General features: G+C 34.4%; 1 protein-coding gene across 2 annotated transcripts; it reads left to right on the top strand.

The window, feature by feature from the left end:
• Nucleotides 1-54: 54 nt before the first annotated feature.
• TUBE1 (tubulin epsilon 1) lies at nucleotides 55-17,053 on the top strand. 2 transcript variants are annotated; one of them, XM_057738924.1, is made up of 12 exons: nucleotides 55-153; nucleotides 249-322; nucleotides 941-993; nucleotides 3,488-3,545; nucleotides 6,688-6,803; nucleotides 8,209-8,330; nucleotides 11,427-11,614; nucleotides 11,818-11,993; nucleotides 12,776-12,916; nucleotides 15,630-15,770; nucleotides 16,396-16,570; nucleotides 16,878-17,053. In XM_057738924.1, exons 1-12 carry the CDS (start codon nucleotides 129-131, stop codon nucleotides 17,034-17,036), a joined length of 1,428 nt encoding a protein of 475 aa, XP_057594907.1. In that variant the 5' UTR covers nucleotides 55-128; the 3' UTR covers nucleotides 17,037-17,053. The 2 variants fall into 2 exon arrangements, with proteins under 2 accessions (XP_057594907.1, XP_057594908.1); XM_057738925.1 differs by having other exon boundaries at nucleotides 16,865-17,053.
• The last annotated feature ends 32 nt before the right edge of the window (nucleotides 17,054-17,085 follow it).

The following is a 17,085-nucleotide window of genomic DNA, read 5'->3' as shown; positions in this document are numbered from 1 at the left end:
GACGGCAGCGACTTGCGGTAGCAGCGTGACTTACGGCCGCCCCGTCCCCTCGGAGAGCGCCGTTGGTGGGCGGGGAATACGGAGGCCGGCGAGGGCTCCCGGGTGCGGTGGGTTGGCTGCGCAGCAGTATGACCCAGTCGGTGGTCATACAGGGTAAGCCACCCCGGGAGGATAAGGACCCGGTCACCGCCGGGGCGAGTGGGCCTGTGGGCTGCCTAATGCCTATTCTCTTTCCTTCCTGGGCGCAGTCGGCCAGTGCGGAAATCAGATTGGCTGTTGCTTCTGGGACCTGGCGCTGAGAGAGCACGCCGCAGTCAACCAGGTACCTGCTCCGCGGTGCGGGAGCCCCACATCCCCGCCTGTCACCGAGGCTCTTCCAAAAAATAAGCGAGAATTACTCTCTGTGAGCTTTTGTATGGCCGATATAAGTTGTATGGGGTCTTCTTGGTAAAGGGCAAGCTGGTTTTAAAACTTATGCTGCCGTTAAACACACGATAGTCTAAACTGGCCAGAGACCTTAGTCTTAATGTTTCTTAATTCTCAGGGTTGCATCTTTACAGGGTTTCTATGAGGAGCAATGAGATAGCGTATGTGAAAGTAGTTTGTAAAATAGGTAACATGTGTGGCATTATATTTCTTAATTTAACCAGTCAGCTTTTTAAATGATCACCGAGAATGCGGGGAAAGCTCTCCTTTGATGTACCTGTTCTACAGTCCTGCGGGGACGCCTTTTTTCAGTACATTCAGCTGAACTCAATCCATAGATCTCACGGTATTTGCCCTTCTCTAGATTGGAAGAGTCTAAGTATTTTATGATTGCTTTTTCTTATTGTAGCTGTATGCCAGCCTTTAAAGTATTGTGGGATTATTAAATTAAAAGGACTTCGGGAAAGAGGCAAAACGTAATCAAACACTAATAAATGTATTTTTTTCTTTTTAGAAAGCAATTTATGATGAAGCAATAAGCAGCTTCTTTAGAAATGTGGATACCCGGTAAGATGGGGTTAAAGTCTATCACATAGCTTAATGATTATTTTATGTCAACAGTTGGGAGAAAATTCTTCAAACGACAGTAAAAACAGTTGATAACTGCAAAGAAGTTGTCTGGCTGTTTTGTTTTTCTTATTATTGAAGGCGTATTCTCATTCTCTTGTCAGTATTCTCATATCATTTGGCAGAGCAGGACTACAGGTTTCCTTCTACAGGTTTCCTTTTAAAGCCGTATTAAGGAAAAAAAAGAAACTTTAGTGTGCTTTTCTTTTTTTAACTTGGTCTTGAAATAAAGTTTCACTAAAAGGAATGCTGAAAATTTTCCATGAGAGTATCTTGTTAGTGCATTCAGTAATGGCTAGCTTTTGAAAGAAAAATATATTGTTTACATTTCTGTGCTATTACTTGTGCTCAGGAGTATTTGCTCTACAAATAGAATGTGCTAAAAAGAAGCAAAGCAGCTGTTGTCAGATTAGTTTTGTTTATTTAATAAAGGGCATATGTAAGTATTTATCTTTTACCTGAAAGAGTATTTTGACATTCAGGCTATGTTTCTAAGCTTTTAATATTAAATCATGAAGTTCATGCATTTTCAAAATGCTAAATAAAACTACACCTGCTGGGCTTGAACTGAAGAATATGTACTTTATAACCAGTTTTAATCTGGATAAGTAAAAATTTCAGTTGTAGTTTGAATTAGTTGGTTCCGAATTTGAGGCAGATATCTCTGAGGGACGGCTAATTAGGCCCCATTTTCTTGGTGAATTTCAGAGTCTGACCCTCAGGCTTACAAACTCAGAAACTTTGTTGACACCTTGAGAATGTGTTCAGAGCTCTCCAGTACAGGCAGATAAACCAAACTCAGATGGGACATTAAAAAGCAGATCAATGTAGTCATGGACAGTAGGAGCTATAACTCAAGAAGACTAGACACTCATTTTCTTTCAAAAGCACATTCTCTTCTGTAGGAAATCTATCAGGAAAGCTAAGTAATAGAAGTTTACTTGGTGACCATGGAATTAAACCAAGATAAGTTAGGCATGTTACCTTAATGACTGGTGTTATTTATCTTTATTAATATGGAGATGTCTGTCACATAGACTAGATTACCTCTTGTTTGTAGCTAGAACATCTTCTATCCTAAATACTATTAAGAGACTCAAATTTGCCTTTGTGATACCTCCTTGTAGGTAGTATTTAAATTCATATTCCTGTTTCCTCTGTAATACTCCTTTCATTGAGTAGTACATAGTTGAGACTCAGCCTGGAAGCCATTGTCTCTTAATAAGGTGACTTTACATAACTATATTCTCACCTATTCAGTTCATTTTATAATTTAACCTGAGAGCACACTTATTTCCCCAATATCAAGTTTGAGGAGAAGGGCCTTGGCATCTTGCTCTGCTTTCCATGTACTATCAACACATGCAGCACCTATTCCACAAATTAGTACAAAAATTCTTTTTCAAAAAGAAGACCACGTCTTTGTATGTACTTCTTTATCTATTTGAGGAAATTATCATGCCTTTTTAATAGCACGATAGGAATTCACCTGTACCAGGAGTTGGCAGGTCTTTCCTGTAAAGGACCAGATGGTAGATATTTTAGGTTTTGCAGACCATAAAGTCCATGTTATATCTCCTGAGTCTGCCATTGTAGCATGACTGCAGGTATAGATAGTACATAAACAAATGAGTGTGGCTTTGTTCCAGTAAAACTTGTTTTCACAAGTAGCTGGTCAAAATTCACCTGAGGATTATAGTTTATCAGTCCTAGACATGTAGCATCATCTGTGCTCAATTTAGCTTCTGTTCATATATTCTGTCTTGTAAATTATGTTGACTTGTGCACTGTGGTCATAGATTTAGTTACTTTGGTGACTTATCTTCAACATGAAATTCTAGGAACAGCATTAAATACTCAACGGTATATAACTGGTATGTTAGTTGATGTGTGTTCGGCTACAACAGGAAGCCTCGCTAATGGTGGCTTAACTAATAGATGTATCTAGTTATGTCACATACAAAGAAATCTGAGGTTAGCAAAATGACCTAAAGACCAAGATACTGCCCTACTGTTTCATGTGTTGGTTTTTTGTCTTCGTGTTTTTTCACCTTATAACTATAAAATGACAGCCTCCACTGCCAGGAATCACATCCATATTCATGTTCAAGGTAGGAAAAAGGACCAACTGCATCCAGTCCTTTTTATCAGAAAGCTTCCCAGAATATCTCCTTTTTATGTCATTACCCAGAATTGAATTACATAGTCAGCCCCAACTACAGAGAAAGCTAGGGAAATAGATACCTCATTTTTCAGCTTAGTGGGAGGTAGGTAACTGAGAAAGAGTTTAAAAATGGCTCCTTTGTTGCCTTTTGTGTCTGCCTCACTTGGCCTATGAGTAGCTTTACTATGTAAGTGGAAGTTAACATTATTACTTGATAGCACTGTTAGCCATGGAAGGTCTTATGACCTTTTCTCATCCTTTATCTTTCAGAGTGGTTGGTGATGGTGGCAGTATTTCCAAGGGGAAAATTTGTTCTTTAAAAGCACGAGTAAGTCATACACACTTGGATTCCTATATTGCATGTGTTTTTAAAATAAGTATATTTCTGTAACTATCATAAAAATAAAATTTTCATTTTTCTCAAATTTAAAAAAAGTATTTGCTAAGCCACATTTAACATAAACATAATTAAGCAGACATTTGTGTCTCCATAAAATTTTAGAGGGAAAATTTTGTGCTTAAAGTAAAAATACTGCATATTTGGTGTTTTTTCTAAATGTCTTAGGGGAAGTATATGTCTAGATAGATGATAACAAAAGCTTTTGTAACTCTAAGCCTAAAATACATTCTAATGGAGGTTAATTTTCATTTGAAGATGATGAAAGATTTATTTGCATCTGAGTTACTACTCCCAATACAAAGGTGTGAATTCAGCCACAGTCTAGTGAATATGTACCGTAACCATGTAAGGCCTCCTGAGCAAAAATACTTCTCATCAATAGCCCATATTTAGTCTTGATCTCATCCCAACAGCACTTCTCTTCTGTGATTGTTTCTCTGCAACAAACTGCTTTTTCCAACTATTGGTCAGTAATGTTTGACTATGACAAAAAAGAAAGGCAGTTTAGATAGTGTGGAAGTAATGGAGATGATAAGGATCAGACCTGAAGTAGTGGCTGAAAGAGGAGAGAGCAGTAATGTTGTGGTGCGTGGGAACCATCTCCTTGTATCTGTGATCTCTGGTGTCCTTGGGAAACAAAATTTAGGGCAGAGACTATGTGCTTGTAGTTTGTTAGGATAATTGATTAACATTTGGTATAGTTCACGCCTTAGAGAGTGCTAACATCCCAATCCAAATCTTACTCAGAGATAAAGAAATGTTGACATTTCCTAGACCACTCCCAATTTGAGGTCTTCCCCACCATCATACCTCCACCATGGGAAATGGAGGAAACCCTGCTGGGAAAGAATAAATCAGCGTGTTTCTGTAACCTCTGACTTTTTCCCTAGAAGGTACTCTTCTATTTCTCCTTAGCAGTCTTGGTGTCGTGTGTCTATGATCATGAAGCATCTAGGCTTCAAAAGATAACTTGGTGGCTGGCTTCCTCCACTGTGTCCAATATCTTAGGTTAATAGGCTGACACTCAGAATTTTGTAAATACTATAATACAATTAAGGGAAGGCTCAAAGGCCTAAAAAACATCACCAGATAACTCTGGAAGAAAATAATAAATGTCAAATCTTGAAAGTTGTGACTGTAGACCTTGGATGGCTAAGTGAGGAATCCAGAATAATTCCTTCTAATTATAATTAATTTCCAATGGAAAAACAAATCAGAGGTCTGACATGACTAAGGAAAGACTGAAAGAATATAGACTTTCAGGCTTTAATGCTTAGTGACTATAACAGTGATGATTCTCTCAAAACTGATCTTAGGAGGTGCTTGAAAGTCAGTTTGTATTCTTTATTCTCCTTCCTTTGCCTGATTGCAAAGCAATTGAAAAGTATGGGTTAAATATGTTTGATCTTCCACAAATCATCTCAATAAACCTGTTTTAGAACAAGAATAGTAAAAGCTAATTTTTCTCTTTTTTGTAATCTTACATAACAGTGAAGTCCCTCTTACTTGATTGATTAGATGTCAAAGTCAGCATTTAAGATAAAAATTGCATATTACCAAAAATATCATTGAAAATCCCTAAAATTGCCAAGAAATAATCCTATATAGTCCTGTGTATGTATATTGATTGCTGTATTTAAAGCAGCACATTTGTAAAACAGAATTTTATAGTCTTTCTAATATACCACTATAATATGATGATATACCATGTGATATACTATCATACAATTAAAAATATATTTCTAAAGTACTCTGTAATATTTTAATTGCCAGCTTACAGTCACATACTTAAGTACACAAATAATTGCATTCACAGAATTTAAAGGGGCATAAAATGTGACTCCACTGTAGTCAGTACTTGATAAGTGTCAAACTTGATTGTCTCCGTTTGATAAGGTAATACAGCATAGAGTTTGGTGGTTAAGAGTGAAGATTCTGCAGCCAGGCTAGCCAGGTTTGAATCAGCTCTACAACTTCCTAGCTTGGTGATCACAGCCAAGTTATTTAACTTTTCTAGGCCTCAGTTTCTTCATGTGTGAAGTGGGAGTAATTACAGTACCTATGCATAGGGTTGTGAGGATTAAATGGGGTGAGATGTACTTAGAACAATGCATGTAGTAAGTGCTTAATGTTACATGCACACCAGAACTGTAAAAGCCCATAAACCAAGCACTTTCTCTGTGACACTGAATCAAAGGCTTAACTTAAAGGGTACCCTAACATCATTTCAGATTATTTTTTTCAGCTTTGCTTTTTTATTTATTTAACTCTATTTTACTCTTTCATTCTTCTTCCCCAGTGTAGAAAATATAGAAAGTAAAGTACAAAATAGTAGGGACAGAGGGTATATAATTCTACTGCCAAGCTATCCCTGCTTATGTTTTGCTGTGTTTTCCTCCAGTCTTTTCTGTTTTTCTTTCCATAGCTAATTTTATGTTTTATTTTCTCATTTTCTTCTTAGTAACAGAGGTTATCTCCCATGTTAGTGGGAGATATGTCAATAAAATTTGTGGTATTTAGTGAGTTTGTGAATTTAGATTGCAAGTCTCTTGGGGGAGGGACCCCCTGTTGTTATCTTTGACATCCGTCAAGTGCCTTGGCTTTGCACGTGATAGTAGTTTACTGATTTGAATTGGACAGTTTTTAGCTATGATTCATAAAGAGCAGTGTGGTTGTACCTCGTGACCAAATGCATTAATGCACCCTACATTTATTGAGAATTGTTTCTGATTAAATTTACCTTCTAAATTTCTGAGACCTTGTTCTCAAGAAATTTACAGTCACATAGGCACATAAATAAAAGAGTTGTTAAAAAATCAGAGAATTATTCAGTTCCTTTTTTTTCCTTCTTATTCTTAGGGTAAGAATTTAGAATCCATCTTTTCATTGGATTCCCCCTTTGGAGTGAAACTATTTTTTAATTTTTATAACAGACTCTACACCAAAAGTCAAAGATTTGATCAAGCTTAAAGTATAAAAAGAACAATGCAACTTTTAGCTCAAAAATTCTTTCTATTTACAGAGTGACTAAAGAAAAATACACTAATTACATTTTATTTCTCTTTCTCAGGCTGTCTTGATTGACATGGAAGAAGGGGTAGTAAATGAAATTCTTCAGGGACCGTTGAGAGATGTATTTGATAGTAAGCAGCTGATCACTGATATTTCTGGCTCAGGGAATAATTGGTGAGAATATGCTGAATGTAAAAATTAAATGTCATCTGAAAAAAATGAGGAATCTTTCTTTCACTCTGATAGGTCCTGCTGACATGAAAGCAAGATGTAACTTGCCATACCTAACTCTAGGCCTTTCAGCCCATCATCTTTTCCTTGATAGATGGTAGTATTCACAATGCTTAGAAGCCATCTGTATCCTAGTTGTTTCTCTCTCTCTCTCTTTTTTTGTTTTTTAAGAAAAAGATGAATCATGAAAAATTGCTTTACTAAATTTCTCATTGAAATTTGATTCTTGCATAAATGCTAAGTAGTGACAAAAGTTGTTTTTTTATAAACTGTTCTCTTACCTACAGTATTTGACTCTGTCAGAGTTTTCCCATCGATCATATTTAATAGATACAGAGATGCAAGCGAGACCAGTGTCCCAGCATTCAGGGTCAGCCTGAGGCTGTATTTGGCCCTTACATATATAATGGTCTCTTCTCCTTACTGGGAAAAAAAGCTCCAACAATGATCATTTAAAAATTTACATTGAGACTGGTTTTGTTGTTTTTTAAAAATTAAGTAACTTGTTTGCAAATCTAATATTCACTATGTAAACTATTTGCAGTTAGTCCCTGAGGTTTATAATGTGTAATATTGTGTAATTTTACTAAAGCATGAATTTGAGCATTGTGTTCTGGGAAACTCATTTGGGTAGACCCAGTCGCGAAATAAGTGAGTCTCCCTAACCATACAGCCAGTTTTCTCTAATTGTTGTATAACTTAATTCTGTAACTTTTGAGTTACACCTGACTGCATGTTGTGTGGAAGTCATTCTTACATTTCAATTCATCATAATAATACTTGCAAATTTGGGCAACCAAAAAGGCTTGCAGAGCCTAATGAATATCAGTTTTCTACTGTGTGGCATTTCATCTAGTAATAACATGAAATGACCAATGTTTTTCTCATATTTTAAACCAAAGTAGGTCAGTTTAAAATTTTTTATTTTTCATGTCTTTCTAGTTGACCACATTCTGCTTTTTAATATGTAAAAGACACTGCAATCAGAGCTTACTTTAAACGAAGATGAGAAAAACCTGTGTAACTAAAAACTTTTGTTGTAATTATACCTTAAGGGAAGATAAATTTAAAAAACCATAGTTTAATATCCATTGATAATGAACTATTTTATCAGGATATTTGAGGATTATAGACACACACATATATATATTTGTTAAATTTTCTACCTTGTATCTTTGAGATATCATAATGTGATTTATTATGTTAAACAGGAGTAGAATTTACTTCATACAGTAAAAATACTTTTTCAAGTTTATCTGTGGTCTTTTCATTTAGGTCAGAAATAATAAAATCTTAAAATAATAAATGCAAGGATTTTTTTTTTTTTAATCTTTATTCTTTTTTCCAGGGCTGTGGGTCACAAAGTGTTTGGAAGTCTTTATCAGGAACAGATTTTAGAGAAACTCAGAAAGTCAGCAGAGCACTGTGATTGTTTGCAGTGTTTTTTTATAATACATTCCATGGGAGGAGGTAAAGTTATTCACTCATTTGTCTATAACAATGTGAAAATGCAAGTGAGAATTCATTTTGCTAAAATAAGTCTTATTTTCAGATCTTTGCTTAATAAAGATAGAACTATTGAGAATATTAAGAATTAAGAGTGTTTATGAATGTATGTATATAACAGCTATCTTAAATTTTTGTCAAATTGTGTCTCTAAGACCATTTTTTAAAAATTTAAACGCTTTTAAAGAGTCAACAGAACTGAATCTGAAAAATTTTTTCTTCTGTCTTTAGTAGAAGGTAGATTTCAGTATAAGCTTTTTGGGAATTCTGCCTTTCTCCTAAGAGTTTGCTTATGCAGTTTCATTTGCTTACTAGAGCTAAGTATTTGTGGCATATTCATAGATATGTTTGCAAAAGAGTATCAGTACCCTTTCTTTAACCACCTTCAATACTTTCGTGTGTCCAATAAGAGAAATAAGTACAAGAAATCCTCTTAGTCAACTCCCTTAAATCATTCCTTACATGGTAGTTAGTCACCTTGACCTAGAGTGAATGATCCACATTGCTTTCTTTCCAGGGAAGCCTATACCTTGCAAGTGAATTATTTTGCTCCCCTATTCCGTGAAGTAGAAACAGATCATAATTTGATAATTTCAAAAGAGAATTAGCCTATTTTAAAAGAAAAATTTGCCATGCTTTTTCCTCCAAGCTGAGATTAAGATTTTTATATTCAACAGGCTATATACAGTTGAATTCCTTTTACATATTATTCAGTATGATAGCATTTGAAACTTAAAGTTAAAATTGCTATGTAACCATGCCTTTAGAAGATCATCATAATCATTAAATTAAGAAACTCATTTTCTTTGTACTGGTATAATTAACCTGCCAATTTTGAGTAAGTTTTTGGAAAAAGCCAATTTGATTATAGTTCATTATGGTGCCTTTTTTCTATCCCTCTATTACTCAGAGTCTCAGTAGATTATACTTTATTCATAATTCACAGAAAATGGCAGAAATACTTTAAATAACATTCAAGGTTAAAAATGAAGTCTTTTCCCACATCCCATCCCTACTCTCTCTCCTCACAGATAATCCAGTTTGCCAGTGTCTGTACTTCCAGATATTCCCGTGCCCATTGTGTGTGTTTTTACAAAAACAAGATCATGCAATACATGTTACAAAGTCAGTGCCTCATTGATGGATGTCAAATTGTTTTTAGTTACTACATAAAATCCCCAGTGAACATCTGGTACCTACATCTTTGTTCATTTGTGCCACAATAGCTGTAGGCAGTATTCCTAGAAAGGAAAGTGGGATCAAAGAATATGTAAATTTTAAGTTTTCGTTGATGTTACTAAATAACCTTCCCACATTATTGCACCAATCCGTATTATTAGCAACAATTTATAAAAGTTTATTTTCCCACACTCTCACCAACACTGAGTATTATGAGACATAAATCTGTCTAATACAATATGTTCAAAATTCTATTGTTTTAATTTGCATTTTTTAATTAGAGGAAAGGTTGAACATCTTTACATCTCTTTGCCATTTGATTTATTTCATTATGAGTTACAATTTATATCCTTTGTCCATTTTTCCATAGCATTATTCATATTTTTTTGTTGTTTATTTGTGACCCTCTTTATTAAAGAAATTTAGTCCTCCATCACATTTTGAAGATTTTTTTCTTAGTTTGCCTTTTCATTTTATTTTTTTTAATATATATATAGAGAGAGAGGAGTTTTGTTTATTTTTAATGGAATCAAAACTATTGTTTCTGTAATGGCTCTGGTTTTTTATAATGCTTAGAAACTCCTCATTAAAGATTAACCCCAAAAATCTCCCTTGCCTTTATCTAATATTTTTAACATTGTAGCCTTTTAGGCTTAATCCATATGGGGTTAGAGCATTGGCTTTTAAACTTTTTCTCATCAAAACAGCAAGAAATATGTTTTACATCACAACCCAGCAAACACACACAAACTAAAACAGAAGATTATTTACCCTCACTATAGGTGACATACTGATATTTCTACTGTTTCATTTAAGAAAAGAAATAACTGGTCCTAACCAGTAATTAGGTAGTTTCATAGCCCACTAATGGTTCACAAGCCATAGTTTGAAAAGCACCAGGGTAAAGGATTCAAGTTTTCTCTCTTTAAGTTCTTAAAAATATCTGAATTTATATAAACATAACTCTATGTGTCAGAAAGTTACCAAGAGTTTTGCTTTTAGATAGATAGTAAAAAAGTTTCCTCTTTGGGCTTCCTAGGTGGCGCAGTGGTTAAGAATCTGCCTGCCAATGCAGGGGACACGGGTTCAATCCCTGCTCCAGGAAGATCCCACATGCCGTGGAGCAACTAAGCCCATGCACCACAACTATTGAGCCTGTGCTTTAGAGCCTGTGAGCCACAACTATTGAGCCCATGTGCTGCAACTACTGAAGCTCACGCACCTAGAGCCCGTGCTCCACAACAAGAGAAGCCACAGCAATGAGAAGCCTGTGCACCACAATGAAGAGTAGCCCCCACTCACCGCAACTAAAGAAAGCCCATGCACAGCAAAAAAGACCCAACACAACCAATAAAATAAATAAATAAATTTATTAAAAAAAAAAGTTTCCTCTTTGAAAATTTTGTAAATTCAAGTTGGTCATGCTTAACTTTAAATAATTTTAACTCAGTGTTTAAGTTGCTTAATGTCATGATAGCATTCGTCAAGTGCTGCACTAAAGATGTCAAGATTGCTTTTTCTTAAGTTGCTTAACATCAAGTGTAGACTAAATATTGTCTTAGCTGAATTTTTTACTCTTCAGTTGGTTCTTTTGGCATCATATAGATATAATTTAAATGTAAAAAATGTGAAATATAGAAAGCCTCTCATCATCACAGTCAGACCAGAGATTGAATTCCTGACTTTAAGCCTTACTACCTATATTGTCTTCATTTCTTTAATCTGAAATTAATTACTTAATATATAATCACAGGAATAGGTTGAAAATTGTATGTCTTTAATAAACATGTTTTTACCAAAAAAACACACAAAATTCCAAGTTCCTTACAATTATATTCAGAACCATTTATACTGTTTTCTTTTTGAAATCTTAATCCTCAGGAACAGGATCTGGACTTGGCACATTTCTTTTAAAGGTGCTGGAGGATGAATTCCCAGAAGTATATAGATTCGTGACTTCAATTTATCCTTCTGGTGAGGATGATGTCATAACCTCGCCTTATAACAGCATCTTGGCAATGAAAGAACTTAATGAGCATGCAGACTGTGTGTTGCCCATTGACAACCAAGTAAGAAATGGCATTGGAATTTATGGACAAATAGTGTATACATTCAGTCCTGTGTTATGTTTATGTTTACGTGAAACAGTCTCTTCACTTTTCAGCCTTCCCATCCAGGAGAAAAATAAGTTTAAATTGCTTTTTTTTGTCTTTTTCTTCCTGGTAGAATGTCATCTGACATAGATTCTTTCCCAATATTTTTCCTTTAAAAGTCTTTATTTGACATCATTAGCAAAATTGACCTCATGGTGAATTCTGGAAAGTTGGGTACAGCTATAAAGCCAAAGAGTCTGGTTACTTCAAGTGCTGGAGCTTTTAAAAAGCAGCAGGAGAAACCCTTTGATGCAATGAACAACATTGTGGCAAATTTGCTGCTCAACCTAACAAGGTAACCCTATAGACAGTGTACTGAAGGGCAGTTTAAAGACTTCACTGTGCTTTTGATGATGCTTTGCAGCAGCATTCTTTAGTTATTCTGAGTTGTGGAAGCTTTTAAATAAAAATTTTAGTTTGTCTAGTGTTTTCAGATCATAGAATGATAGACCAGAGTTTTTTCTCTGACTCCAGAGCAGCATTTTCCCCAGATACATTCCATGGAATATTAATGGGTGTTAAATGGTAAAAGGTTTTGTGGGAGATATACTTGAGAAACACTTGGTTTGACAAAAAACAAACCTTTTTTTTTTTTACTGTGAAATGTCTTAACCTTTTAAACCAGCTGATCTTTACCTCTTTATTATTAGCTGGTCCAAAATATTTCTTCAACTTTGATATAAAAGATTGCTTTGGCATTATTATATTCCAAATTATAGAGCATATAAGCAAACCCCGGGGGAATTTAGGAAGGCTTATAGAATAATTAAATAACTATTGAACTGTATGCATTTAATTCAATCTAAAGTCTGTTTTAAGGAAGATTTTTATGTATGTAATTAGCAACTGTAGTAGAGCATTTGCTTACACTTCAGATAATCCAAAAATAAGAATCGCTATAAATGTTGTTATATTTTAATTATCTTTATACATGATGTTCATGATACTAAATTTCACTAATACAGGAAAAAGCATATATTCTCTCCTAAAGTACGAAAGCATGTAAGAAAGTGCCTGCTGACTAAATCAAGCTACATTAACTTAAGTATTTTTCATGCTTTAATGTTAATTTTTTAGCTCTGCGAGGTTCGAAGGATCCCTTAATATGGACCTTAATGAAATTAGCATGAATTTAGTTCCTTTTCCTCAACTGCATTATCTTGTGTCAAGCCTAACACCACTGTATACACTGGCAGATGTTAACATTCCTCCTCGAAGGTAAGATGTAGTAACTTTATTCCAATTACTTGAGGACTTGAATTACTTTAAAAACAAACACATTTTTAAGAGAAAAGTTTATAATAACTCTAGTTATTTCTTCATACCATTTTCTTTGTGAGTATTATATAAAATACAGTTGATGACAGCCATTTTTCCATTAAGTGAATACTTCTTTATTTAGAGGTCATTGTTTAAAAGTGTCAGTATTAAGCTATTTGAAATTAAATCAATAACTAAAATTTTAAGTTTATGAAAATTAATAAAGACATGATTTTTATTGAAAAAGATTTAAGGGCCTTCAAAGTCTGATATACTTAAGTATGAATGCAATTCTGTCACTTACTAGCTACAGGAATCTTGGGCAGGTGATGAACTTTTTACTTTTTTACATCTTTAAAAATGAGAGAGTACCTACCTCTTAAGCTTGTTGGGTGTATTAAATAAACAAGAGTATCTTTTAAAGCTCTTATCACACTCTAGCACCACAGAGGGCTTACAGATGTTACTGTTATAGCTATTACGTATCATTTCCAGCACACCTTGTTTTGTAACTGTGTCATTTTTAAGCATAAAACTTATATCAATTTACTTAACAAGAAAGGTCTTTGAAAAATACTCAGGGTATACAGTGATGATGGGCTTGAAAAGGTCACGCTGACATAGTTGACTGAGGGAAAAGGTCTTGTCAAACTCTGTTAGAGGGAAGTATGTAAATGATAAAGTAAAAACTAGATTACAAATCTTTTTGATGGTTTAAATTTTGGCAAGATGACAGTTCTGTACTGTAGAATGTCACAGTGAGACTGATTAACTTCTTTGAGCAAGTAGCAAATAACTGATTATGTCAACTAATGGAGACCATAGTCTCTTTTTCTGCATGGGATGCTGATGAGCTTAGCAGGTTAGGCAGCTTGCACGGTGTGCTGAGCACAGAACCAATCATTTCAGCCCAGCATATTAAAAATGAGTATATTTAGTGAAAGTTACACCTTTAATGTGGACACATAGAATGTAAATTGGTGCTAAGCTATGTATTGTACAGTAGTGATTATCCAGACATTTAAAGTTAATCCTTAAAAAATAAAGACATGTAATTTCTAATTAAATTCAGCCTAATCCTGCTTGGTATATTTTGATAAAAATAACACGTCAACATTTAAAATTTTTATTTATATAATTATAACTTGCTGAAGGTTTGTTTTTAATTAAAATGTGTTCGTGGAAAATCTGTAAGGAACTTTAAAAATGTTAGACTCTTAAGGAACTTATCACAGTGTTCTTTCTAGCTTTGTATTCTTTTTTTTTCCTTTCTTTTCTTTTTGCTTCTTTTGTACTACAGGTATTTCGAAGGCTGCCATATCCACATATAGGCACGTTTATCCTTGAGCAAATAATAAATTGTTTTTAAATTGTGCTATTAAAAGGCATAGTTTTAAAACTTTAATTTCTTATTAGTAGTTTCCAAACAACTGAGAATGTTTTTTGGTTGTGCTTTATATTAATGTCATCTAGTCCATTTTTATCAGTGAAAATAATAAAGCACATATTAGAGTGCATATATGCTCCTTTAAATTCCTTGTTTCTAATGTCAAAGGGAAATATCCCAATAACTATAAATAACTGCTTGCTAGTTTTTATATTTTTTGACAAACGATAAATCAAGAATGAGTTTGCCTACTTACTGTGTAGTGGTTCTTAATCTTTTCTGGGTTTCTTTGACTTCATAAAAATGCCCAAAAGCACATACACAACAAAATTTTGAACATAGTAGGGGATTCATGTATCCCCCAAAGCTCACCATCCACTGAGTCCTCTATCCTTCTTACTGTAGAAGAATCAGGATAGAATGTAAGCTCCATTAGAGTAGGAAATTTTTTTGTTGTTCACTGCTGGGTCTCTTGCACCTAGAATAGTGCTTGGCACATAATAGGCATTTAGTAAATACCCACTGAATGAATAGGCAGCATAGTGTAATTCTGTGGCTTTTCCTAGACATTCTGCAGATTCAGCACACCGAGTTCTGGCTAGAGTTATCTAAGAAACCCTATCATATTTGTATTGAGTTAAGTGGGATTTAAGAACCAGACTGGGGTCATATTAAAGGCTAGGAACATGTGTATTATTAGATATAAACTTCATCAGTCACTTTTATCTTTCTCTCTTTAACTGAAGAATAAAAGAATGAAGTTAAAAGACTTCATTCACTTAAAAGTTTCCCTTGTCAGGAATAGTAGTTTAGAGCTGTGCCTTTTTTGGAGAGCCTAACATTTGGAAGCTGTCCTTTGATAGCTTCCTCTTAATTATTCCTAATTTATGATATAGTTTATAGACAAAGTAATCTTAATGTAGTAGGTTTTTAATTAGTTTTGATAGTTCTGACACTATGAAGTAGATAAGCTTACTGAACTAAGTAATAATGACACAAGTTTCAGAAATTAGTACTACGTAGAGCTCATTAATGATAGTCAACATTTGTAGCTACCTGAAATCACCAATATATTGCAGAAGCTTATTCCTCCCTCAAAAAATACTGCATGATTTCTTCTCATATTTATCCAGATTGCTTTGAAAAAAGGATAGCTGAGATTCAGAATATATATGCGTATGAAGTTTATATACCTGTAGATGACTGTCTTTTCATTTTATAGTTACACATAGAAGAAAGATGTAGTGCAGTATTTTGTATAAACAGTGACTCTCATTGTTCTAGGTTGGATCAGATGTTTTCAGATGCCTTTAGTAAAGATCACCAGCTAATTCGAGCTGACCCCAAACATAGTCTCTACCTCGCCTGTGCCCTCATGGTTAGAGGAAATGTACAGATTTCTGATCTTCGCAGAAACATTGAAAGGTTTGGTTTTATATTTTTCAAGACAATATGCTAGTATACCGTTTGTAACAGTGTAGCATGTAGTTAAGTAGCATTGTGAGCTTAATTGAAGTGTGACCTTGAGCAAGCTACTTAGCCTCTCTGAACCTTATTTTCCTCAAATGTAGAATAATAGTACAAAGTTGTTAATTATGTCATGCACATTAAATGATGAGATGCTATTTTCTGAAAGTGTTCAGAAAATTTAGCTATTGTAATTGTTTTTATTACCACCACTACTACCACTACACTGCTTTTATTTATTTTTTTTACTATTTTTTGACAGTCTGTGTTTTAGGAAAATTCTCTGTTGAATTACAAAGTAAGGAAAATTATAATACCTCATTTCTCTTCATCCCCAGATTTCTAATATTAAGGAATGTGTTTCTAGCTTCTTGAATCACCATTATAGCCAAATTAATGTCCCTTAGTTCACCATCAGACTGTACCATGGTACTGCTAGTATTAAAAAATGGATAACTTACATTATAAACTAAGTACTTAAAATGGTACCATTAGTAATGTGCTAGTTTAACTAATGTAGACTGCTATAATATGGCAGACATTTTAGTACCTTAATTCTTACCTTTGAGTTTTTGCATCTCAGATTAAAACCTTCACTACGGTTTGTCTCCTGGAATCAAGAAGGCTGGAAGACCAGCCTGTGTTCAGTACCTCCTGTGGGCCGTTCCCATTCATTATTAGCTCTGGCAAACAACACGTGCGTGAAGCCTACCTTCATAGAACTGAAAGAGAGATTCACGAGGCTCTACAAGAAAAAGGTAATCATCAGTACACCTTTCTAACTATATGCATTTATTTTGGCTATTTAAGATGTATTCCCAAGAATTACACTAATACAAATCAGGTGTGATCCTGCCTGCTATATCTGTGTATTGATTATAACTGAAGAAGAAAGGCTTACTCAGACTCTAAATGAGAAATCTCATGGGTTTATAGGATTTGGCTTCTCATTTCTCTTGTAAAGCTGAGTGAACTATCATTTTAATAAGAATATTTACATTATAGGATAGTTGTCTGTATTAAATTTCCTGAAAATGGTCAACATCATTCAGTTTTTATTTATAGGCTCATCTTCATCACTATCTACAAATTGAAGGGATGGAGGAAAGCTGCTTCACGGAAGCCGTGTCATCTTTATCAGCACTCATACAGGAATATAACCAACTGGATGCCACAAAAAGCATGCCTGCAGAAGATTTACCTAGACTAAGCGTAGCTGTGTGAAAAAGAAACTCCAAAGATACAGCTTCTTTTTCTTAATTTCACATTTTTT

The sequence above is a fragment of the Hippopotamus amphibius genome, chromosome 6 (genome assembly GCF_030028045.1).
Source record: "Hippopotamus amphibius kiboko isolate mHipAmp2 chromosome 6, mHipAmp2.hap2, whole genome shotgun sequence".
Classification (NCBI taxonomy): domain Eukaryota; kingdom Metazoa; phylum Chordata; class Mammalia; order Artiodactyla; family Hippopotamidae; genus Hippopotamus; species Hippopotamus amphibius.
Note: the sequence above shows the minus strand (reverse complement) of the source record. Positions and strands in the feature narration are given on the sequence as shown.

Excerpts from the sequence above, each read along its gene's own strand:
- TUBE1 (XM_057738924.1), top strand. The coding sequence starts at position 129 with ATGACCCAGTCGGTGGTCATACAGG. Across the intron at positions 12,917-15,629 it reads GTTAACATTCCTCCTCGAAG|GTTGGATCAGATGTTTTCAG; the intron begins GTAAGATGTAGT and ends TCATTGTTCTAG. Across the intron at positions 16,571-16,877 it reads CGAGGCTCTACAAGAAAAAG|GCTCATCTTCATCACTATCT; the intron begins GTAATCATCAGT and ends TTTTATTTATAG.